Source organism: Cyprinodon tularosa, unplaced genomic scaffold (assembly GCF_016077235.1).
Source record: "Cyprinodon tularosa strain WSP-4 unplaced genomic scaffold, ASM1607723v1 ctg343, whole genome shotgun sequence".
NCBI classification, from domain to species: Eukaryota; Metazoa; Chordata; class Actinopteri; order Cyprinodontiformes; family Cyprinodontidae; genus Cyprinodon; species Cyprinodon tularosa.
The window spans coordinates 757,048-783,199 of record NW_024039056.1 but is presented as its reverse complement, the minus strand read 5'-3'; the positions used below and the strand labels follow the sequence as shown (position 1 = coordinate 783,199).

The 26,152-nt window shown below is 37.3% G+C and overlaps 1 protein-coding gene across 4 annotated transcripts in view; it reads right to left on the bottom strand.

Moving 5' to 3' along the window:
* Positions 1-26,152, bottom strand: part of zmp:0000000755 (phosphofurin acidic cluster sorting protein 2) — a 66,984-nt gene that overhangs the window by 12,677 nt on the left and 28,155 nt on the right. For 2 of the 4 annotated variants that reach the window (XM_038294650.1, XM_038294651.1), the window contains exons 3-18: positions 21,263-21,352; positions 17,688-17,813; positions 14,582-14,744; positions 13,591-13,682; positions 12,933-13,013; positions 12,550-12,609; positions 10,851-11,002; positions 10,106-10,199; positions 8,423-8,506; positions 6,133-6,266; positions 5,843-5,975; positions 5,632-5,769; positions 4,771-4,877; positions 1,043-1,197; positions 859-969; positions 85-187 (exon numbers count right to left, since the gene is read on the bottom strand). In XM_038294650.1, the coding sequence (XP_038150578.1) occupies positions 85-187; positions 859-969; positions 1,043-1,197; positions 4,771-4,877; positions 5,632-5,769; positions 5,843-5,975; positions 6,133-6,266; positions 8,423-8,506; positions 10,106-10,199; positions 10,851-11,002; positions 12,550-12,609; positions 12,933-13,013; positions 13,591-13,682; positions 14,582-14,744; positions 17,688-17,813; positions 21,263-21,352 (1,823 nt within the window). The remainder of the gene's footprint in view (positions 1-84; positions 188-858; positions 970-1,042; positions 1,198-4,770; positions 4,878-5,631; positions 5,770-5,842; positions 5,976-6,132; positions 6,267-8,422; positions 8,507-10,105; positions 10,200-10,850; positions 11,003-12,549; positions 12,610-12,932; positions 13,014-13,590; positions 13,683-14,581; positions 14,745-17,687; positions 17,814-21,262; positions 21,353-26,152) is intronic. The other 2 variants (XM_038294652.1, XM_038294653.1) reach the window with 1 other exon arrangement.

The following is a 26,152-nucleotide window of genomic DNA, read 5'->3' as shown; positions in this document are numbered from 1 at the left end:
CACAGATATAAACACAGATATTTCCACATGCATAGAGGTGCCGTATGATTAACGCTAGAAATAACACAGCTGATGCAAGTTTACCTCTTCTGTTTGTAGGTGAGCATGGCTTCTGAGATGGGGAACTGGTGGGACACGTTGGCCCCGGCCAGATACTGTATGATCCGTCCTGCTACATCTATGTTATCTGCAGGAAAAAAGATGGATGAAGAAAAGCAATCGATTCATAGGATGATTTTTATGTATACCTGATTACAACGAAACCGTTAGTTTATCGATTAATCCAATTACCATCGCTTTAGACAGAAATTAGACCACGCATACATGTGGCAGAATGCATAACAAACAAAAGACTCGTGGGTTTTAGGATTAAGGCAGCTTCTATGAAGGATGGAAGAAAAAAAGGACCAAAGCCTTTTATTAATTCTTGTTAGGAAAGCTTAACGATGACTCAACATGCGTGAGAGAAGGCGACTGAAGAGGAAATTAGGTAAGATAAGAAGAGGATATTGGTAGCTGGGCTCGTTGGTAATTCAAATGTGATCATAGAGACAGTGGATGGAAACAGTAGCCTACAAATAAATGAGTGCAGCAATATAGACACAGAATAATGACAAATAGGACATTTCTAATTCAATTCAGGAGGTAAGAGCTGTTAAAGATGTCTAATATAAAAAAATAAACACCTAACTAGGTGGATGATGCTATTTGAGGACTGATGCGGGTTTTCAGAAGAACAATGTGAGAAAAAACCTGATTTAAAACTTTCTGCTGCAATAGTATGAAATCCTTTTTCAATGTAGCAGCCTGTGACCTGAGCTCTGACCCAGTTTCTTGGATCAGAGCCACGAGTCCTACCTGATGTGGGCCGTTCCGTCCTGCAGAACAGCTCCCTCCAAGCTGTGTCCATGAAGATGTTGTTGAAGCGGCTATCAAAGGAGGCCACATACTTTGCCAGGGGATGAGAACCTGCGAAAATCCACTTAGTTAGAAAACAGTCGACATCCTCAGATGGATTTTGTCTGAATTCCAGTTGAGGTACCGATGGGGATAACGAGGAAGCGTATATAGCTGAGCCAGTCGGGGGTCTTATTGGCAAGCTGCTCCACGAAGAACCTCAGGATGGTGCTGAGGTAACTCTGGTCGCCCGCAACGGCCACTTTTATCGTTGGAGGCGTCTGTGCATTACAGTTACAGCTAGAAGGGGTAAATATAAGGGAGGCAGTGAGTAATACAAGGAATGCCTTTAAGAAATGTGGGTCAGAGATGTGTGAAAAATTAAAGACTGTCTGGAAGAAAGATTTGCATCTCATTAGGATTCTTCCTTCAAAACAGGTCGACTTTTTTTCCCCATGAGCCACGTTGTATAATATAAATTTTACACCAGAGAGGACATAAATCTATCCTTGAGATTTGTTTCAACTTTATTTAGCCAAGATCAAAAGAGATGCCCAAATAAACATAAAATACCTTCCATTTTCTTTTTTTAAAGACATAAGATAAGTATATAAAAAAAATCAAACAATGTTTTTTTTTGTCTTTTCAGAAAAGCTTTGGAAAATGTTTTAAATCAACTTCTAAGTCCTTGCGGTTTTGAACACCACTATAAAACTACTTTTAATTGTTGATTTTTAATGATTCAACTTCAGAAAGTGATGAAGTCTTTCAACCCTCCTGTCAGGATGTCAACATGATGCTGCAGAGTTTTAGCGCGGCCTAGATAATATTTTAAACAGATAATTTTCCCACTATATTCTGTTGTGTAATTCAGCGCTCAGTTATAGAATAAAACAGAACAGAAAATCTCTTTATTGTCCCACAATGAGGACAATATATGTGGCGTTACAGCAGCAGAAGGTTATAGCAGAAGTGGTCACACAACGTGCAACTTAGAAAACTGTATAAAATAACTGATAGGAAAATAAAACAGACTATTTTACATTACAGTGTTTTTACAATATAAATACTCTGTATCTGGTGAATAAAAAAAAATCTATAACAGCTGTGGACATTTTTACAGTAATAGATATGTGAAAAATAGCAGCAACACCAGTGATTAGGGATGGGGATCGTTAATATTTATTGATATCGATACCTTTATCGATACTCCTTATCGATCCGAGTCTTTATCGATACTTTTCTGTTATTTGGTGGAAAGACGATGCAACAAAATTTTTTTAACAGAACTGGTATTGCTTTTATTGCTTAACAAGTGAGCATAACAAAAACTTTTCTAGCCTTCAATAAACATGGCTAATGTAATAGGCCACTTCGAAATGACATACAACTAACTAGAATATATTTTCACAATTGTTGGTTAATGTATTGTCTACTGTCACTTTTCATCATGTTTTTAGTGATTAGGAAAATATTTAACAAATAAATAATTGTATTTTAAATTAAATGTAACTTTTAATAAATGTTGGCATCAGTAGTTTAATTATATATAGAGCAATATACAACTGTATTACTCATGTTTCTCGCCAAAAACAAAATTTCCCGTTTTCTTTACGTTACACTTGAACGCATCATGATAACCTAATTGTTGTTTTACTGAGCCAATCTGAACACATCATCACGCAGCACGTCTGAAACTTTATTTACTTTTCAAGCTAACTAGCTTGTATGCTGCCGGTTACAACACGGATTTCACAATTACTATTTTTAACTGACCGGACAAGCTACAAAGTCTGTGTGCGCGCTTACCAGTGGTACTCTGAGTGGGTGATGGAGACGGGCCCGACTGTGGTGCGGCGGGGAGGAGGAGTCTTTTCTGTTCAGCCATTCTCGAGTCGCGAGCAAAGTTAAGTGCCAGACTTCACTTGTTTTACTTTTAATATCTGTTTGCTTACAATTTCATTCCAAAACATTGGTGGACATGCTGCAGTGATTGGACTGATTAGACTTAAATGCTGTGACGCGACTCGAAGGACACACAATTATGTTACAGGACCTCCGGGAGAAAAAAAAACAAAAAACGACCAGACTCGATAGTGGTATCGATAAGCCCAAACGTTATTGATTTTCGGGTTTTGAAAAAAGTGGAACCGGGTCCTTGATGGAACCGGGTTTCGATCCCCATCCCTACCAGTGATGTGCAAAAAAAGGAGAGCAGCAGTTATTTGACTGATAAAGACAGAAACTGTGCAAAAATCAACATGAATGTAACAACTTATTGAGGTTATTGGGAACAGTGGTGGTTATAAAGTCTTCCAGCTGCTGGGAGGAAGGATCTATGATAACGCTCCCTGGTGCATTTAGGTTGCAGCAGTCTGTCACTGAAGGAGGCTAACTCTGTTTTCATTATTATCAGTGGCTTAAAAAAAGTTCTGGTCTTCTAAACCATTTGTTCTGCTTTTACTTTTCTATCAGAATCAAATGATTAAATCAAAATAATGTTCATATCAGACTGAACTAACCAGAGTGGATACAAAATGCAGTTTTAATATTATTTAATTTATCAATGAAAACAAAAAAAAAGAATAATCTAACTATCCTTATATTTTGTCAGAAATTATTAATCCCCCTTCATTTCAAAATCATTCAGCTTGTGAGCACATGTTGCCGTTTGAGATCTTTTACCCTTTATGTTGTTTATATATCTGTTTATTTATTTTTATTTAATGATGTATTTATTTATGTCCTCTGTCTAGTGTCTAATTATTTGGTATTTTACTTATTAACTTGCCAGGGACTATAGATGTAAAGTAGCCTTTGAGCTAATTCTGGCATATTTACCTTAAAAGTCTTCCGTCTGTCTATGTTAAATAAAAAAATAAAATAAAATAATATAGGCTCTATATAAGTGACATATTGATTCCACAGGTCATGCAGCATTCAGGCTAGGCAGTGACCAGGGAGCCAAACTTAAACAAAGAACATTGGATATGACCTTAAATAAGCCTTTCATGCTGGAAAAAACCTTCCGATGTAGCAAAATTAAACTGATCCTTCAGAGAAATGGGGTGAAATTCAACCACATGTCAACCAGTTATAAGAGGTTATGAAATACTTTTTCATGCTACTGTATATAGAATGAAATGTCAAAAGCACAATATGCCCATCGTCATGGTGATGACATTAAATTTCATTCTCCTGTTAATTTGGACGTTGTATTTATTCTTTATTTTGCAGACTTGACACCCATTTTGCCATATGAATCAGTTAGCAAACATTATTTAATTTCCTGTCCAATACATACATCTAATCAAAAAAATAACATCCCGTTTTACATACTCCTTTAATCTGAGTTCAGCCTGAGTCCAAATATAACTATAATGTTGTGGCTTTGCCTTATTTTAGCTAAATTTTCCTTACATTAATATATTTGTTTAGACATTTTTATTGGATGAATTTTTATTTTTCCAGTTTGTTTTTAAACTAAACTTGTTTTAAAATAAAATTGAAACTTATATAGTAGCACAAGGATTGGGGTTGAGTAACAGGGACGTGCATCAAAAAGTCACATTTGAGGTTGTTTTATGCAGGAGGAACCTTGAAATCCTGAAGAGATGATTAGCAAAGATGCTATATTTAGAAAGGGGAGGAAGTTGAAAACTGAAACTGTCTGAGAAAAGCAAACTGATTTGATTAGACAAACGTAGAGAACCTCAGCAAGTTTTGTCAAAGTAACCTAGAATCCTCTGAGGAGAAGCCCCAATAAACACACCTTGGTTGGTGAAGAACTGATCCAAACTAAGGAGGAGGCTAACACTCCTTCATTAAACGTGTCATGCAAACAAAGCATGTGTATGTGTGAACATGACTCACAATCTCTGAATGCGTGTAACGATGGTGTTGAAGGCAGCCTGAACATCAGCAGCAGAGCAAGTGGAGACAATGGGCTGGCCCTGTTCATGGAGCAAGTCGGCTACATACTGCACAGAAACACACATCAGAGGGACACAATGGGTTAATGGATATAGGAGACTGTGTCTGAAAGGCAGCAGAAGCTAGACAAACTGAGGCACCTTCTGCACACTAAAAACATAAAAGAAACTGTTGCACTTCTTTGTATTTTTAACAATGTGAGGCAAGATGTAACGCATTAAGGGCGTCCAGTGGGTGGCTTTGCTTCTGTATTAGCTGTGGGTTTCAGAGCATCTGCAGATTTCTTGTGCTTAAATTTCAGATTTTTATCAGATAATATTTTACAGATAACACAGTCAATGCTTGGACCATTTTTTTTCTTTTATAAATACAAATGTTAATTATAAGGGTTTCTGCATTGGCTAAGATTTAAATGAAATACACATGAATAATGCATGAATAAATGGATGAATGCAATAATAAAGGCACAGATGGACAGAGAGATTGATGCATGAGTGACTAGAGGGGTGCGTGCATAGATGCATAGAGAGATGGATGCATGTAGAGCTGCTTGAATGGATGGATAGAGGGAAGTATGCAGGGGTTGATAGAGGGATATATATGGATGGATAGACATGGATGGATAAATAAATGGAAGGAGGGATGGCTGCACTAATAGATTCATAATGAATACACTCCTGAATGAATAGATGGATGCATAGCAACAAAAAAATACAAGTTTGTGTATAAAACCCTGAATTATATTCATGAACAGATGGCTTTTCAGAGAAGCCACAAAAAGGTTATTCAAAGAAAACATACCTGTCCTTGCCACTCTGTAGTGTTGATGAGAATGATGCTCTCTGGTAGGCGTTCGTCTGAGATGAGGATCTGGTTTAGTTGGTCATACACAGATTTCCTGGGAACCTTGGAGAAAAACGAGGAGCAGAGACTCTGAAACTGATACAAGCAAGTGCATCTGTCATGAAGCGAAACTGGGACGGGTAACGTTTTACGTCGGATAGATGTTTACCTGTGCTATCAGTCGGGAGTCTGGGGAACACTCGCTCTCCATGCTGCTGGTTCTGTCACTCTGAGCCTTTGAGTTTTGTCTGTCTTTCATGGAGGTACTGCGAGGTCGCCTCTGCAGCTTGTTCTCCACTTTACTGAGAACAGGAAATGCAACCAGTTAAACATATGTGACAGCAGACAGAGAGAGAGAGAGCAAGGGAACTGATAATCTGGATTACTTGCATGTATTAACATAGATATTGGCTTGTTTAGGAATACATTGATTTTCAGTTCTAGTGATGAGCTGCTCACCTTGGTGACATGTGGTTTTGTGACTCTGTTTTACAGAGCTTGCCAACGGTGCTGGGGATGCGTTCAGTGCTGACATCCCAGCTGTTCGCATCTCCCGCTCCTGATCCACTGTTTTCTGTCTCTGGCTCCTGGACCTAAAATAAAGAGGAGGAATAACTAGGATTCCAAACATGCTTCATGTCCAAATTCTATACTGCTCCAGAGTTAAAATATGAAAGTAAAAATACAAACGTTTATTAAAGATTTTATGAATCTTCTCATGCTAGAGCAGCTCTTTATATGTAAAAGAAAATAATATCAATAAATAGAGGAGAATAAGAATAATCCTGGATTTCTTCTTAACACAGGTGTCAAACTTTGTAGATCGATTTATTCCCGCTGCTTGATTTTTTTTTTTTTTTTTTTTTATCTATAAAGACTTGATTTTTGGAAAATCTGGATTTTTTTTTTTTTTTTCCAATCCAGATCTTGGGCTTCTGTAGCTCAGAGTGACATCAGTTCATCTTTTTTTTTTCCTTCGATGTCTACTAATAACTCATAAAATAGCACACTGTGTGAGCTAGCTGCAAACATTTATTCTGTTATATTTTTATTGTTTGTTGAGAAACATCACAGCTTGTATTTTGTTGCCCTTTAAATAAATGTCACCTCCCAGAAGGGATAATGAGCAAATAAAGCTAGTTTTTCCAAAGCAGTACGTGTCATTTAAATCTTTTATTAATTGGATTTGATAGAAAAAACAAAACCAAGGTTAAATTTTTAGGCCACACCCCTCTGATTTCTGCCTTGATTCTAATAGAGGGCTGTTTTTGGCCTGTTTTTCAGTGCTTAGTCCTGTTTCTCTCCTAGACATAGCTATGGGCTCAGCTTTTAGGGCGACTAACTCTAGGGTATGTCTTTCAACCCTTTGACATGAAAACCGGGTCAGAGCTTGTCTGCTTCACCGTTTCTTTTCTAGACTGAGAAACCAGAGAAGCTAGCTTACCGTTACATTTTCAAACACTGAAAGTATTTATAAGTTAGTCTATGTTTCTATTATATGTCGGCTTCTTTCTCCTTGAACACCAGTCAGCCTCAGCAGAAGGGCGCTCACACTAAGCCTGATTCTGCTGGAGATTTATTCCTGTTAAAAGGAGACTGGCCAATAAGAACACACGCCTGCCCATTACACATTTTTCACATCGAGGGGAAATTCCTGACTCAAGACGAAAGATTTAGGTTTTTAGAAAGAGAAGAAAAAAGTTCAGAAAGACATCTATTTTTGAGAGTTTTCACTCCGATTGCAAAAAGAAAAAAACAAAACAATATTTGAGAGTAAAAATGTATTTTTGAGAAAGCTTTTTTCCCTTGGAAATCATTTTCCAAAAGTCAATTTATATTTCATTTATTCTCTGACAAAATATTTTCTCCCTGAATGTTTTTGTTCAGTTCAGGATAAAATCAGTTTTTGCCATCAGTGTGAAAAATTGTTTTTTCTCTTATATATTTATTTTAATTTCGAAATGATTGTCCCCTTTCAGATCACTTATTTCCTTGAATTTAATACAAACACAAAAATAACTCCAAATCTCACAGTCCTAAACCAAGATATCCTTTGTTACCAAAACAAATCTTTCAAACCCTAAATATATTACTGCACTATCAGAACATTTTGCGTTTGTACAGTGAATTTAAAATTTTTTAAATAAAATTACAAATTAGTCAGTTCTTTGTCAAATTCTAAGGACCCAGATTTGAACAAAAAGAAATAAATGAAGTGAAATATCGACAATATTCTACAAATTTGAAAAACAACCTTGCCAGCTTAGTGAACAGTTTTCCAGCTAATTAAAACCCACATTTCTCTCTCTGTATACATGGGGTATGTGTAGTATAAAGTAAGATGCTGCTGATGCTTTAAGATACAAGCCCACAGTAACAGGAGAGATAGAGCAATGGTCTGTTAGCAGGTGGCTCAGGAAACAGCCTAAATATTCCCTTTAAATTGGTTTAGTGAAGTAGAGCGCTGAGATGGCTGACCCATGCTCAAGGGGAGCAGGGGCTGAATGAAAAAGGTAAGATGAACCCAGCAGCGAGAAAACAGCAGGAAACTCAGAGACCCCTCTCTCAACCCTCATCATTCAGGTATTTTGTCTGCCCTTATATTCTCCTTTGCTTGTTTCTTTTTCTCAAAAGACCCAAAGGAGAAGGAGGCATTCGGGTAAAGAGAGTACGGTTAAGGAGAAAATATAAGAAAAAGATGCTCCGGGAGTTTTGCTTCAAGCGATGAGCCATTCTTCCAAAAACATACCCCGACAGCAGTTTCAGTGATGCTGTCATCCTGATATCGGCTCCCTTGCACTTTACATCTGTCCACAGTCAGAAACTCGCCACTCTGCAGGGAAGAAAAAACAACACCACGTGAAAACATTTGATTATTTCCTTGATGGATGTTACTTTTTCGTTTTTAGGCAGTTCTGAGATATTTTTCATTTCAAATTTCGAAATTCATTTAGGCTAAAACTCCGCCAGATTGCTCCGCATATCCATCTGGAAACCTTCAGTTAAAGAAATTTTGGGAAGGGGCGAAAATACTGGTTAGCTGATTGGCCTATGTTGGTGATAGACGGGCCAAATAAACCAATCAGATCAACGAAACATATGATGTACTAACAGCCAGGCTACTCTTGCCGAAACCAGTCGGGAGAAGAGCAAAAACATCTTTTCCTCTGAGAAAAGCCTCCAGAGCAGTGTTTTGCTCTTCTTTCAGTGAAGAAATACTCTGTAATTCCGATAAAACTTGCTCGATAGCCAGGCTAACGCTAGTTTCATTGGCTGAAGCCGCCATGTTCTTTAGATTGAACTGTCGCGCTTCTCGTTGCGTCACACCTCAACCCGCCTCAAAGCCAACGCTGATTGGACGTTCGTTTGGTGAACGGCTCCAAATTTTCTTTAACGGAGAGTCTCCAGACTGATCTGCGAGTGGAACCTTGAAAGCTCGCGAGATCAGGATGGTCTCACAACGCTAAAAACTTCCAAAGTTCTATAGTAAAAAAAAAAAAAAAAAAAAGCTAATTTGGTGTTGATGCCGGTGTGGCTTTCAGGCTTTATAAGCAGAATATGCAAAAAAACAAAAACACTAGAAGAGAATGGATGGAGAGAAGGACAGACCTGGATGAAGGGATGCATGGATGAAAAATGTCCACAACTGAACATAAAGTCAGGAAATACAAAAACAAAACGACACAAATACAAAAAACCAGGAAAATTTCAATTATTTTTCTAGATTTTTTTAACAAACTTTTTAAGACTGAGGTATTTTGAGTAACCTAAATGTTTGATAGTTGTGCATATTCACTGATTTCATAAACCTGATTAAGCCCCTTTGCGTGCTCATATTTAAGCCTTTAAAACTACCTCTGTGGATCCTTTAAAATCTGGGTTAGGTCATTTCACTCTAAGATCAAACACTTTTAATTTCTTGCTACGAGACATGCTTATGAATTTCCATCGCAACACAACTAAATAGAGGGCTACAGCCGCTTAAATTGCTTTGGGCTATTTTATTACAAGCTCAAATAAATCCCCAGATATTTATAACCCCCCTCGTCAGATTCAACATGCCTTTCTTTCCCTGCCTGTGTTGTTCTAACGGGCCATAAATCTGTGTAGGAGTTCAGGGCCGTTCCATCCAATCTTCTCTCCGGAGTGTGGCAGCATAGTTGTGTCTCCGCCTGTGTATTGATGGTGCTGGAAAGGTCATCTGGTGACACTCCCTACAAATACTAAGAGCCTGCAGGGGCGGACGGGGCCAGGGCTCACGTCTTCATCCTGTCCTCAAGTGGCTGCATTGCACTCATGCTCAAACTTTTATAAACTCGAGGAGCTGAATGCTCACAAACAATGGAGTTTTTCTGACATAGGAACCTATAAAACATGTAAACAATGAGCCTAGAAGACAGTTTGTTCATGTAGTGAATAATCATTAACTTACGGGACAGGACAGCTCTCTCTGCTGACTTTTTTGGCTATGCAGGCTTCCGATCTCTGTCTGAGAGCTGGAGTGAGACATTCCTTCGAAGAAAGGCCTAAAAAAGACAGTGTTTTAAATATTAATAGTTTAAAAATTGAGACATAAACAAAGAGAACAGAGCTTTAAACTTTAAAATCATAATCTGTAACATTGTGTTTTGAGAGTACTGACAAAAATCATATATATTTTGGATTGTTTAAAATATTGAGGCTAGTGTGTAAACATTGCTAAAATAGATTTACAGACAGCATCAATCTTTTAAAAAATTGGAGTTGGAGCCACTTTATGATCACAAGTAAAATACAGTTAGATGTATGGGGGTAAAAAAATAGATATTAGCCTTTAATTCAAACAACAGGATCAGTTTTTTAACTTGGATAAACTCCCTGCAAGTTGCTGCTATAACACAATGCCAATATATCAGCAACATCTCCACCATTTACTGGAAAATGAAAACAAATGCTTGACCTCAACTAATTTTAAAATAGTTTCACAAAGCATTAGTATTATTATTACCAATATATATATAAAAAATACCTGATATCCAAGGCCATTTTGGCAAGTTGTTCAAATTCTTTTTATTTTTCCAAGTTATGTCAGTTTCTGTTGATTCTAGTTTCCCCAAGGTTATGTAGTGGGGTCCCTGTTTTTTAATACCCATCTTTTCAAATATTGTGAAGTTTTTTTAAAAGGCTGGAAAACATACTTGAGCTTGGGTTTTGGCGTGCTCAGTACACTCTCATTGTCCCCCATCTCTGGCCCACTGTCACTCTGGTTGTACACCTCCAGGCTGTCGTAGAGCAAGTCCAGATCCTCTTCAACCTCCTGGGTCTGGTCCACCGGGTCAGAGTCTAGCACCTAACAAATATGCACAATAGGTATAGACTCTCAGATTTCTTTTAAACAGAGATCTGCTTGTTTTAATGTCACCATCATTACTGTTGATTTTGTAAGAGATTATCATAAAACTCCTCTCTACAAGCAAGTATGAAAAGAGAAATTTTATATTATTTTAAGGTCAAAAAGGAAGTCATAAAAGTAGTAAATCGCATAACAGGACAAACTGCCTCCTGAAAACATATATACAAATGTTTGGGTTCAAACTGACTTAACTTAAATCTATTATAGAAATAAACTGCATACATGTGCCTCTATGGATTATGGGTTTTCGATGATACCCAATCTTGAATTTTCTTCAATAGTGGTATCCACGCAGATATTAATATTGGATTGTGCATCACTAATAAAAAAAACAATGGAAGGCTAAACACTACTATGTTAGATTTTTTTGAGCATGATAGTTAAAAGGTAGAAGAGTGTTTCACAAGAGCTAAAATGACGCAAAGTGGGGATTATATCATAGGAGTGCAAGCAGCCAGGCTTGTGGACTAATCAGGTGATTAATGTCACTCCATAAGAGCAGAAGATGGCAGAAAGCAGATAAACAGTCTGTCCCTCCGCCTCTTCTGCCTGGGTATTTATAGAGCTGAAGCCTTGCACATTATCCAGGCACAAGGAAAAGATTAGTGACAGTGAACGTGATAAAAGATCACTCGGCTGCCTGAGGCTTTAAGAACAATCAAGACTAATACAGTACTGGAGTTACTGTAAGCGAAGTTATTTAGAAAACAACAATGCAAAAGTCATAATGGCCCTCCACATATACTCAAGTTAAAACTGTAAATGTGGCTCTAAGGAAGAAGGAAAAGGGTCAAATATATCTAATTACTTTATAAATAGATATCTAAAAAGTGTGTGGAATATTTGTTCTGAGCTCCCTTGAGTAAAGACTTGTAGAACCTTTGTGGAGCTTTAATATTTAGACAAGGAAAGTTTGGTCTGATGGTTCTAGTCCGACTTTGATTGGTTTTTAAGCTTTAACAGGTAAAATGTGAGAAGGTTCTAGGAGTACGATAATCCTAAGAAACTGACAGTCATACAGAAAGAGAAACAATAACAGGTTATACTCTGTTTTCATAGAATACATTGTAAAACTAAAAATGCCCAATAGTCTAATGTGGTTTAAGTAGTAATAAACATCTGAATCTTAAAACACAAAACGACTGGTTTACAAGCACCTAATTTAAAAACCTGTCAAATGTATTAATTTTAACAATACAATTTTTACAAAAAGACTGTAAATAGATTCTTATGTGAATGACACAGGGATTTCTTTCTCTCTGACCCCCCTGCAGTAAAAGCCTGCTCACACAGTCAATACTGGGATTATTTTCTGCAGCCTCAATGGAAATCTAATAACTGTAAACATGACAGCCGACTAAGCGGAGACTATATAACAGTGTGGCTGAGAAATTCCTGAAGAAGACCCAGAAAACAACACAGTAAGAGTTTTCTTTTGTGCTGGAATAATATCTGTCAACCCAAACAAAGCGGTCATAACTTACCTCGTCAGTAACCTTGAACCTCTTCAGCAGAGCAACAAATTTCTGCTTAAAATTAGGTTGCTGTAAAAAGAGAGCGAAAAAATGTACAATGAGAGGAAGAAACTCTTGAAATAAATGTAGCATTTAATAGGCGTGCCAGCTGGCCTTAGGTTTATAAATGCCCCTTATTACTAACGACTGGATTACCTATTTCATGTAAAGACCATTATAGTCAGTTCAGCGAGCCCACATTGGTCATTGAAATGCTCATCCACATCCTACTAATGGCTCGGACAAATGGAACACGCTGTTCTCCTTCTCTTAAAAGCTTGTGCAGCAGTACGCTACAAGTTTTATGTTATTCTCATGGTCAATGATTGGCAACAGAAGAGGGAGCAACTCACCCTGGTCATGGAGGTGGTTCGGATCATTTTCCTACGGGGTTTCTTAGGCTTCCGGACTTCGTCATCTTCATCATAAATATCCTGACATAAAAAAGAAACAGAACGGATTATTCTGGGAGACTATTATGACACGAGACTCTCATCCTATGTAATGATTAGCAGAAAGAACATTCAGCTCTGAGCAGATTATGTTTCCCAGCTGGGGAAAATCATCTCCCAATACAACTATTATTTAACAATAATGCCGTCCTTGCACAATCTTTCAGTTTAGTGGATAAGCATGCGTTGGTAGATTTGCAAATGTGCCACTCTATTGCAGTTCTCAATGTTCCTCGATGGCTAATGGTTCTTTTTTCTTTTTCTTTTTAAAAAGTTCTTCAAATATCTCCATACAATCTTCACAGAACAGCTTTAATAAAAAGGTGATTTCATTACTTGGTTAAAAAGCAACCTCGGAACCGAACATTACATTTTATTGAGGGTTTCTGGAGTAAAGGTGCCTGACATTAACTCAGGTTATCACATAAAATTGAAATAAATAGGAAAAGATATTTTTGAAGCTACTTTAGTGTGTTCGAAAAGGCAAGAAATACATATAACACCAGATTTCAATGACATTTGTGGCACTGTCACAACATGAGCATTTTCTGGCACCAACCTGGGCATTAACTGCGTCATCACTGGCCTCCTGCTCAGACGAATAGCTGTCGTCATCGTCCTCTGAATAATTGTCCATATCAGGGGAGCGGTCTAAGGTTTGAGAGCCACAAGGATAAATATAAAGATGTCAAAATAAAGATATGGATGCAGAGGAGATTGTGAAATGTAGAAAAAAAACAATAATTTCTCACTAACTCTTAAAATCTTTTTGAGTTGTTCTCAAAATGAGAAGAGCAAATGCTTATTAAAAATGCTGCCAAGTTTATAGTGATAATCTTCACTTCTATTTACTTCTAACTAGCTTTTTTGTAAGCACTTAATAGCAATGCAAATATCATTACATGCTACTTTAACTGCAGCTCTTTTAGAGTCTCAGCAAGGCTTTTGCCATTTTCATAAAAAAGACAAATATTTCTAGTTTAAAAAGCTGTTTTTTTTCCTCTGGAACAGCTTCTTTGGACTTTCCTGTCGCCTATAAAACATCCTGTTGCACACTTCTAGGTAGGATGGATGCTATTAGGGATCAATGCATGGAGACAGATAAACATCTTTTCTTCCCTCTCTTCCCTCAGACTGACAGTGGTTTCATGCTTGGTGCATGAGCTCATGTGTTATGTTTGAGCAGCTTCCTCACTAACATCCCAAACAGTGTCTGATCAGCACAGTGGTATAATGCCACAGAGTCTGGACCGGACTGCGATTTCACCCCACCATCGCTATCCAGAAATAGAGTGGTGAAAGGTAATAGTCCCTCCATCTGTTCTGGTCTCATATCAACATTACAGCCATGGCTGAAGAGAATAACACATCTCTGGCTGCGGGACAGCCTTGGATTAATGGAGTTTATTCTGTTCTCGGTACGGAAACTTGAGCCAGGTGGAAGAAGGGAAGAGAGGCCACAGCAGGGAGGACTGGCTCTGGGGTTGGAGGCTGAAACACAGACCTTTCTAACAGACCCGAATAGGGAGGCAGGAGAGGGCACTGCCCACCTGAGGTTTTGGTCTTTCGGCAAGCCTGTCCACTGCCGTCCTCGTGGTCGATGGGCTGGCTGGAAAGAGAGTAAACGCTGATCTCTGCCACGCGCACCGGGGCCTCCTTCACGTTGCTATGGAGACCGAGGATCTGTCCCCCGTCTGTTGGGTGTTGCATCACCTAAACAGCGCAAGATTGAGACCAGGAATCAAATATGCAATCCAGGCTTCTAAATTTAATTTCTTTTGTATAAAATGAGTGTTTTTGTTTTATTGTCTCTGCAGACTACAATGTCTGAGATAAAAATGATATATTTAAACATCCATAACTAATCAGAGGTCTGGCAGCCGACTTCAAGGTGACAGCTAGCCTTTCATAAATAAACCTTTATCAGAAAACTGCTTAGTCTAAGGGACCCTCTCATTCACCTCATTATCTAGACTAGCAGTGCAACACGTGTTTTAAGATACAAATTATATGAGAAGGGATGAGCTTTCAGTCTGAGCTCTATCCGGGGGGTTCGAGTGAAGATTCCAGCTGATGGATCATTGAACAGGGAGCAGGCTCCTTTTTGCTTAACCACCAGCAGGGGTCTACTTCAAGCAAAGCCAAGTAAGGCACTTCCTCCCACATGATGCTTGCAGAGTTTCAGAAAAGCAGATGACAACACTATTACCCTACAGGGTCCAATAATGGCCAATTTGGTTTTATTCATAAAAGGTGTGCGGGTTATTTCCCAGCAGCAAACACAGGGAGAGCAGAGCAGAGCAGAGCAAAGCAGAGCACGCCGTGATGCATTAGATGACAATCAATTCCTGCTCCAAGGCCGCAGCGGGGCAACACCTCTGGCTGAGATCGACAGCGATTAGAAAATGAGCGATAACATCCGGGCTGCTCCAAGTACATATAATGGTTCATATAATGCAAGATTAATTGCAAAAGTATGCATACTTCTCAACCAAGCTTACTTGCTTTTTTTCTAAAAATTATTTTTAGGGTCTAGTGACCTTTGTTTTGTAATTTTAGAAAGTATGTAGACAGGAAAGTGGGTTACAAGAGGGGAGAGACATTCAAAGGTCAGCAGGACTGTGACTCGAACCTGCAGCAGTCGGATTGCCTCCAAACCATAGCAGCACCCAACCTCTAATGTTAGATCTAGGGCCGCAACGAACAATTATTTTGCTTTTTGATTCATTTGTAGATTATTTTTCGATAATTGATTAATAATCGGATAGCAACAGGTTCCTTTTTTAGATTTAAACCAGGTGAAACTAAATAATCTCTACTGGAGGAGTACTGGATAGAGCATATTGTCAGACGAAAATTTTTATATTAAATGTAAAATATGTATATTTTTTTTACATTTCCATATAATTACTAGGGATGCACGATATAATCGGCCCCCTATCGGTATCGGTCTGTATCGGCCTTAAAACTGAATATCGGACATCGGCCACCCCACCGATATTTAACCCGATATTTGATCAGCTTCTGAGTTTCTAAAGCCTAAAAAAAAAAAAAAATACTACTTCTTCTTCTTCCTCAAAAACTTCTTTTTTACAGACTTAAAAACTTCTAAAGACGAGGGAAAAAATATTGATACCGTACATTAAAATATCGCAATATCTTCATATGCTGATATATTGCCACTTAAAAACACCACATCAATCTCTTTTACTAATGAAATATTGCTATATGTCATCGTTATGCTACGAAATCCCCCGAAAATTCACAAAATTTTGCCATATTTTAATATGTTGATATATTGACGCGGTATCGATCTATTTTACTAAAAAAATCTCACAAGAATTTGCAAAATATCACAAGTTTGTAACAGAACGATGAAATTTCACGAGATTTTGAAAGTAAAATAGATCGATACCGCGTTTTTAAAAATCAATTTGATATCGGCATATGAAAATATATTTGAGTATATTATTTTTCAAAGTGTCAGAAATGGATAACAAAACTGCTATTTTCAATGACTACTTATTTTTGTCCAGCTTTAACATCGGTATCGATATCGGTTATCGGCTACATGAGTTTTAAAATATCGGCTTATCGGATATCGGCCAAAATTCCAATATCGTGCATCCCTAATAATTACTGCTTTAAGTGGGTTGCACTGTGAGCTAAAGGGATGGATTCCAGTCTCTGTACTCCAGTTAACGATTATTCAGTTACTAAATTAGTTGATGATTATTTCAATAATCGACTAATAATGATTTATCTGATTGTTTTAGGCCTAGTTACATCACAAATTGTATGCAGCAGACTAACAATAAGTAAAGCAGCGATTAACTGGGAGATGATTAGCTTCCAAGCTTCAGCTAAAGAAAAAAGCTTCCCCACAGCATAATACTGCCGCTGCAATGCCTTCAGGGTGACAAATAGGTGGAAACTATTTATTATTGGTGCAACTTATGAAGACGGTGGGTAAGAAATTATTCTTTTAGGGATGTCAGAGTAAAGGGGATAGAACGGCATTGAAAATCCTGCAATACTTTGTTTTAGTTCATCACTTCAAACCCCAATAAAGTAAACTGCAGCATGGGATTGTAGGCAGACTAATTTAAAAAAAGACTGAAGGGGTATTAAGTGTTTGCAAGAAGCTGACTATCCATTTTCATTTCTGCATCTGTTCTATGAGGGCAGAAACCAAGCTATCAATCCTTTAAACATGCAGGGATGATGATTCTGCTGTCTAAAAGGCAATTATTTAAAGAAGGCATGATATCAAATTGCCAAATGTGCTTGTTTAACAGATTTTTTTTTGGCTGTATTTCCAGCTGAGGTTTGGATCAACCATATAAATCATCCTTTTCTTCTTCAAACAAGCAACACACTCAGGCTCGCTTCAGCAGCCTAGAATTGCTGAACGCACTGGGTTCTTTTTTTAGAAAAAGCATATATGAAGCAGCCGCCACATGGTCGATCATTTCACACAGCACAGTCTGATGAGAATGAATCACAGGAGCTTATTTTCTCTGGCAAGCAAAACAAAGTAGAATGCTTTCACTAGTCTGGGGCAGAACAAGAGGATCCTTAAGTAAAACGACTGAGGATGACACATGAAATGAAGTGAAGCCGAAGCATCAGCTCAGGCGTTCCACTAGCTGGTACCTCGGCCATATTGATGACTCCCACGGCCAATGTTTTGTAGCCCAGTATGGTTCGATTCTTGTAGCGCTTTCGTCTCTGCAGCATGATTTGCAGCCTGTTGGCGTCCCTCTTTAGGAAGTGGGGGTACTGAAAGGACAAAGAGGAGAAACAGGCATTTTGATTTTTTTTATCAGCTTATGTAGTTCTATAGAAAAAAGAATCCTCAGATATTCAATCATCTTAATATTAAATATGAATCCTCTGCTTAGAGGTTTGTTCAAACCAGGATTTCTTGTGTTTTGCTGCAGTCTTCGGTCAAATTAGCAAGACCGACTGAACTATTATAAAGCAATCCTTCCACAAGAACAACACAGACAACGGAAACAGAACGTAGTCAATTTCTTTTTATAGTTGTAAACCCATAATTTAAATATTTAAATATTAAAACCCATAACTTAATCAGCACATAAACTTCCTCTCCTTTTGTTTTCACAAAGTTCTCATTATAATAAGACCTTTTATGTTCTGTTTTTACAAGCCAGTTCAAATCGAACGCTTCAACTTTTTCAGAGGAAGTTTTACTGTGGCTATTTTAAACATTGGGCATTGCAAAGAAAACAATAAAAAATATTAATAATGAACATTTTCTTTCTTAAAATCTATCTTTTTAAAACCTTTCATTTAATGACTCCTGGGTTACAATCCTGAGAAATAAAGAAACACAATACATGATCATACAAAGAGGAGAGTAGCTTGCAGAAGAGGAATGTAGACTGTTTATGATGAGTTTACAGAAATTATGCAGCTAAATTAAAAAACTGAATTTAGACAACTTGTTCTGCATTTTGCCCTCAACCAATTTTTGAGGAAACTTTTTGGCCAAAACTTGGCCTAATGTTTGATGCTCCCATTCAATATCTGTTTTATTTCATCCTATTTTAAGGATGTCAAAAAAGTCACGTTTAAATGATGGACTGAAAAACCAACAAAGAAAACCTAAAACGTTCTTTAAAATCAACCATTTGCATGTTAAATTGATTGTTTCTCTTAAACATTCCTTTAAAGCCTTAAATTAAGTTCACCTTCAGTTTATTTATCCAGGTATATCTAAGTGCACAACATGATGAATATTGAAGTGTTTCACTGTTTTGGAACAAACAATGAGGAACAAACGGAATATGATTATACGGGAGACAGTATTAAGAAATTTCTGCCTGAAAATACCTAAAATAAATCCAGAATAACTTCACAGTTACCAAGACTAAATGCAACCTTTTGGTAAGATTTTAAAGGTAGGAGAAATTATATTTATTCAATAGAAACACTGTCACAGCTGTTCCTATGGGACACCTCGGATTGTATCCGTCAGCATTTTATCTGCATTAAGTTGGGACTGAAACAGCTGCAGTATATCCGCTCCACCATGGGAGAATATCCAAACTGTGTGCTTTTACTCTCTTAAAGACAATCTGTTCATATGAAAGTGCTGATCTCTAAATGTGTTGGAGGCAATGGGGCATGGCTGATGCCAACCACGCACATGTTTTTAGGAACTGCATTGAGATAAAAACTTTCTGGTCTTCTATCCACCTTACCCTCAGAACCTAAAAGCCATAATTTCAGGGTTTGAACCTTCTATTGTGGTAAATCATAAAGACTTCAGTAAAAACACACTCATATCTTGGTGTATTGTGTGATTTTTAATGTTACGTTGCTGGCTGTGCATAATGGGATGAAATGTTAAACAGATGCAACTACAAATTACGCTGGTGAGTGGGTTGGCCTGGGAATTGCACAGGGTGGCTGTGGCCACCCCCTAGTTGCGCCACTGCTCACTGCAAAGTACTGTAGTATTCTATACCATTTACTTTTACCACAATGTAACTGGGCCTTATGTCTAATGGGAAAAAAGATGATCAATATTTGGTTAAGATATTATTATTGTCAGCAGGGTGGAAAGCAAAAACAAGAGGATGGCAAAGACCTGAACCACCCAACCATACTCAGTGGATGGACATTGTGTGAGGGATGAAAGAATGACCTTCATTTTAAGTTTTAAAAAGGCTCAATTTAAAGAAAAATGGGAAAGGTGGATAACATATAAATTGGCCTCAGAAACTGACTTTTGTATCGTGACAACGGTTTCTGTCTTAGGTTTAAGTGTTCTTTTTGTTTTGGTTGTGTATTTTGCTGATGTTCAGAGGGCTGAGATCAGCATATTCTTTCTTCTTCTTTTTTTAGAAAACAATAAAGATTAAAGTGAAAAAAAGAAATTGCTTATTTCCATTGTAGGACTGCTGCTGCCTAGGACAGAGCCTTTGGTCATCACACGTACGGCGCATGTCATCACTGATGCTGAGAGCTGTTCCTAAAGTTAACTGTGTAAAGCATGGAGGTCACAGAGGCACGGAGGTCCTGCCTTTATAATCATGCTACACTCATCATTTGTGACACCTGACCAATAGGCCTGTCACAATCGGAACCTTTTCTGAATGATAATTATTTTGATTAACCATAATATTGTTGTCTAGAGGCCATTTTTAACTTTTACAATGATAATGGCAGACTGATGCAAGAACACCCTGTCAAAGATCAATAAACTAATTTCCAGAGAACACTGGAACTGGAAAACACACTGAATATCAAAAATAAATAGAAATACAACCAAAAACAATAAATAGTTTGGACTCTCTGTATATATATATAAAAAAAAATAAATAAATAATATATATATATATATATATATATATATATATATATATATATATATATATATATATATATATATATATATATATATATATATATATATACCCGTACTTGGATAAAATGAGAAGAAACCTAAAATCAGTTAAATGAAAATAAAGACAAAACATAACCCAAACAATCTACAAGTTATTTCTTTTTGCTGCACATAAAGATGTCCAAACAAAACAGCATGCAAAACAACAATTATGGAGCTAAATCAACTTATCGTGTAGATATTGTTTTATTCTTTATCACAACAGGCCTACTGACATTGTCTGGAAAAAAGATACAATAGGTTGTTGGAAAGGTGGGACTCTCTAGTTTCCAAGGATGCCAGCCATGCGGAGCAGATATACATCATATTTTTTGTCCAGAAACATTTTTCTGGAAGAGTCCACCATGTTTAATAAAGCCTTACATTGCATTCTCTGTGTTTAAATGCTCTAAAATCAAATGTTTTGTGAACTGAACAACATTAGTGACTTGTTTTAGAAACATTAAAGGATTTACAAAAATATAAAATAATTGGACCATATTTGACCAACTTTAACAGAAGGCTAAAAGTGGGTGTGGCCCTCTATGTCCTGGAAAGGGTCCGGAGGGTTTCATTAAATAGACCCAGGTAGGAACTGGGCTTACTGTGTGTTGAACCGTGTGAAAGAACATTCTTCCACAGAATGTAGCCTTTAAAGTCACAGTGATATATATATATATATATATATATATATATATATATATATATATATATATATATATATATATATATATATATATATATATATATATATATATATATATATATATATATATATATGTGAGAATTTGCGGGGGACTGTCAATGGACTTGCCTGTAGTGAGAAGGTGAGCTCAAGGTCTGTCTCCATGAGTCCGCTGGGAGGGAGGATGTACTCGTTTGATCTCAGAAGTCGCTTTGAACCCTGTGAGAGACAAAAAAAATTAAAACTTCACGTTTAACACATAACTGTTTAATTTAAACTCAGAGTTCTTTTAACAGATGGTAGTTCTTTCATAAGGTCATTTATTTGGACTCAGTGGAGGAAGTGGCTGAGAAGTGCTGTCCAAGCTTACATCCATCATGGACGACACCTTTCACCCTCTGCACCAGACACCCTGTTTGTAAAAAGGAGAGCTACCGCAGGTCATTCATCCCTGCTGCAACCAGACTACAAAGCAACACTACAACGGCAATAACTTGTGCAATTTACTGTTTAATAACCTGTACAATAACCCTTTTCTTTATATTTGACACCCAGTGCAATAACTTTCTATATATATATATATATATATATATATATATATATATATAAAAATATAAAAATATACATCCATATAAAATACCTATGTAAACACCATGTGCAATAAGCCTGTATAATAATCCTGCAATAAAAAAAAATAAAAAAAATATTTGGACTGTAAATACTGTCTATATCCCATGCAACTTTTTCTTCCTTTGGTACCTTCTTCTTCTCTTTTTTAATATTTGAGCTAATGTAACAAGTACATTTCTCCACTGTGAGATCAATAAAAATCAATCAAGCAATCGATTTAAAGTTGAGAAAATATTAAGTGGGATCTGGTTAATTAAAAGTAAGAATCTAAAATTTGCTGTCTGCTCTGAAAGAAATGCATCTAATCTAAACAGGATGAGCTGAAAATAGAAAGATTATATCATAACAAACACATCCGTTCAGACAACAGTGACAGTCTTTTTTTTTTTTTTCTAGAACTGGCTTGCTCCACATTCACACATACATGTGGATTCACACCTTAGCGTACCCTAGAACAAACAGTCCTCAACCCCATCACTTTTCTCATGACAGCTTTTTTTTTTATGGAATAAAAATTAAAAAATGCAGCAGCCACATGTTTAACCTGCTATGATGATGCTGCCAATGTTCTCTGTGGGAGTAGCACAGCCACTATTTCAAGCTGCTACTTGAAACCACATTAAGCTTTCTTATCTAATGCTTGCCATGTTGCTTAAGACAGACTCATCACCTGAGCTAATTCTGGAAGATGGCCGCTTTAAGGATTTAAATGCAACCGGTTGTAGCAGTCTATTCCTGACTGAAGTCAGCATAACAACACAAAGCGTGGCCCCAGAAAACCTCCATCAGGCTTCGACAAGCTCCTCTTGCATGCCATGGATTTAATCCATGATGTCACATCTGAGTTACAGATTTCAGATTATTTTAACAATCAATCTTGCTGTTCTGTTGGTTGTAATCCTAAAAACAGGCCAACCAAAATATGATGCCATGAAGGGCTTGTCAGGTTATGGTAACTAAGTTATGGCGAGCTGGTTGTAAGCAGACTTTGTTGTGCAACACTTCTGGCAATGATTCAGTGAAAGTATAGGAATTTCACAAATCTTTCAAGCTTAGTCAAGGGTGTATCTGGTACATATCCCAATTAACAAAGAACCTCCTCAGGGATAAATACCTGAATAATGATGATGTAATGTTGAACTAGGTTAGGCATTAAGTACAAGGCTGACAAAGTTTTCAAATGTTAATGCAGTACAAATCACTCATTAATTTCAAATGCTGCAGTTAGGGCTGGGTATAAAAATCGATTTAATCGATTTTGAATCGATTCCTTTACATTTTTGAAAAATCGATGTCTAGGGAATGAGATCGATTCATTTTATAGTGACCTGCGTGAAAATCACATTCAAATAAGCAGGAAAGATGCACTCAAGATGACTTCAAGCCAGAAAGCTGCAAATATAGCCAATAGGTTGACTGAAGACATTAAAGGAATAGTACACCCAAAACATGATTAGCCTTCATTTTCTACTCACCCCCATGCTAAACAACACTCTGGAGTACTTTTTTGATATCTCAAATGCATCTGGAGATCTGGGAGGCTTCTTGCTGTCTGCTGACATTCAAATAATGGAGGTCTATGGTGACCGAGACAGAAAGGTCCATAAAAGTCCACAAAAAACTTGTCAATATTCCTCCATACTGCTCTTCCAATGTATTCCAAGTGTCCTGAGTGGGTAGCATCCAGAATTTACTCGAAACGAAGTCATTTAGAATGTTTTTAGAGCATAAACAGTAGTGTATAGGATTTCCTGAAAGCGCGCACATGCGCGCTCACGACACTACGGAAGCCGGCAGACCAAGCCAGATGAAAGTGCGCATTCAGCGTCTGCTCTGCCAATAATGCAAGCGTAGAAGAAGAAATGTGCTGTTTACCTGTGCAAAGAAAGAAACAACGAAAGAAAAATGTCTGAGGACTTCAGTGTTGAGGAAGAGCATGAGTTCTTTGCCGAGCTGAATGCGCTGGTTTGGTCTGCCGGCTTCCGTAGCGTCGTGAGCGCGCATGTGCGCGCTTTCAGGAAATCCTATACACTACTGTTATGCTCGACAAACATTCTAAATAACTTCGTTTCGAGTAAATTCTGGATGCTACCCACTCAGGACACTTGGAATACATTGGACGAGCAGTATGGAGGAATATTGACACGTTTTTTGTGGACTTTTATGGACCTTTCTGCCTCGGGCGCCATAGACCTCCATTATTTGAATGTCAGCAGACAGCAAGAAGCCTCCCAGATCTCCAGATGCATTTGAGATATCAAAAAAGTACTCCAGAGTGTTGTTCAGCATGGGGGTGAGTAGAAAATGAAGGCTAATCATGTTTTGGGTGTACTATTCCTTTAACAAATGGAGGCTGACCAGAAAACAACCCTGTAGTTGTTACAGACAACGCTGCAAATATGGTTTGTGCATTGAAGATAATGCAGCTCATGCATGTTTGCTGTGTCACGTCTGCTTGCTCGAGTGAGGCTTCACTTTTTCACAAAATTTTTTGCACTTTTGAGACAGTTTTGTTCACGTCTCATGTTTAAACTGTCTGATTTACAGGTTTGCATTTTGTGTTTAATGTGACAGAAAAAAACAAAATACATGAGTATTTTGAAACACAGTTGAACCGCTTTCATTATTGTAAAAACAGATCAAATCGAAATTAATCAATTTAGAACTGTATGAATCAAAATCGAATTGATTCAGGACTTTGGTGAAAATACCCAACCCTAGCTGCAGTATTTGTTTTCTTGACTGCAGAAATTATTCTGTGCCAACTGGACCTTCTTCAGGTCAGTTCCTTTTACTTTTAAGATACATCAGACTGAAACCAAAACGAAAGATCACATTCTTAAAAGACTGTTTGGATGCAATATGTGCAAGGATATCATATTTTAAAAAGCAATGTAGGAAAACTAGGCAATGTTTCAGGTTTTCTGACCTTTAAAAGCCTCATTCACCAAACTTTTGTATATTTGTAGCAGCTGAGATGCTCACAAGGAAAGGTGTAACCCTGCACGGTACATATCATTATCACAATATCAGTGCAGACATCCTGTGGTTGCAGATGTCACACGAGCGAAGCTCGCCAATTCTAGTTGCAAAACATAATAACCTATACAAGGTAAAGATGCAACAGATGTTCTTTTTTTTTGATTTCTTAGTTTTCCATGACCGGATTTTAAAACGGTGAAATCTGTCTTTTTTGTTAACAAGGCAAACATGCAGTTGTTGTCCTTTAGGCCATTACTAGAGGGGCACGGCCTCCAAACAGAAAATTAAAGGGACAGTGGTACTTTTTTTGGGATTCCATCAAATGACTTTAAACTACGCATAAACTATTTTGTCAAAAGGAAGAAAAAAAATTAGACAATAGACAAGAATTAGAAGATTCTCAGTCATTCAGGTCACAGTCATTCCAAAAAGGTTACAAAACAATCCACTGAAGATTGTTCAATTTCCACCCAGGAAGCTTTTTCAATTAAAAATGTCAGAAATAGCTTTGAGTTCAAGGCTTTGTTTTTGGTCCACTCTAACAGAGTAGGAATGGGAATCAAAGCTTCTTCAAACTTGTAACTTGTTTTTTGGAATGATTTAATTTTTAAATTCTCCTTTTCACTAAACACAAGCATGCAGATATTTCACATCACAACCTTAGCATCTAGAGTTAGCTAGCATTTAGAGTCCATTATCACAGCGTTTAACTGTTGCTGTTGTGGGAAAAGAGCTTATTTCTACTGGATATGTGAGGTAGCTGCAAATTTCTCCTCTTTTTTTGTGTGGCTATACACCCACTTTAAGCATAATGCCGTCGCCTAAAGTTCTAGAGTGAAAAAGTCAATGTCTCTTTTAAAATGTAATCTGACTAAAATTAAGTTGCTCTGCGAATTGAATATGGTGTTTATGGTGTTTTGTTAGTATCTGCAATATGACTGCAAATGCAAATAATTTCCCAGCCTTATTTTAAACCACATAAAAAATTTTAATGGAAAAAAATGTAAGCATTTTTAAAACCTTAACGTATTAAAGCTTACCACACCTGAATACTGGTATCTAAACGATTTCTGTATTCAAACTGAGCAGCAGGGACAAAACAAATGTTCCCAGCAGAATAGTGCAGGGTTGCCTCCAAAGTCTTACCTTTGTTTATTTGGACCAACAAGCAGCCTTAGTTTCCAACATCCTTGAGCTTTTCCTGATATAAAATCAGCTAAATACGCTTTAGGGCAGGACATGTAAAGAATAATAGGTTCTTGACAGTAGCTGTAGTCCTTGTGTTATGCATAACATAAAAAATGTTAAATCATTGAGTATAACCTTGTCACTAACTGCAGCGAAACAAAGAGGGCTTATATCCAGTCCTTTCTCATGCTCACTGACCGGTACAATGAATCAAGGCAC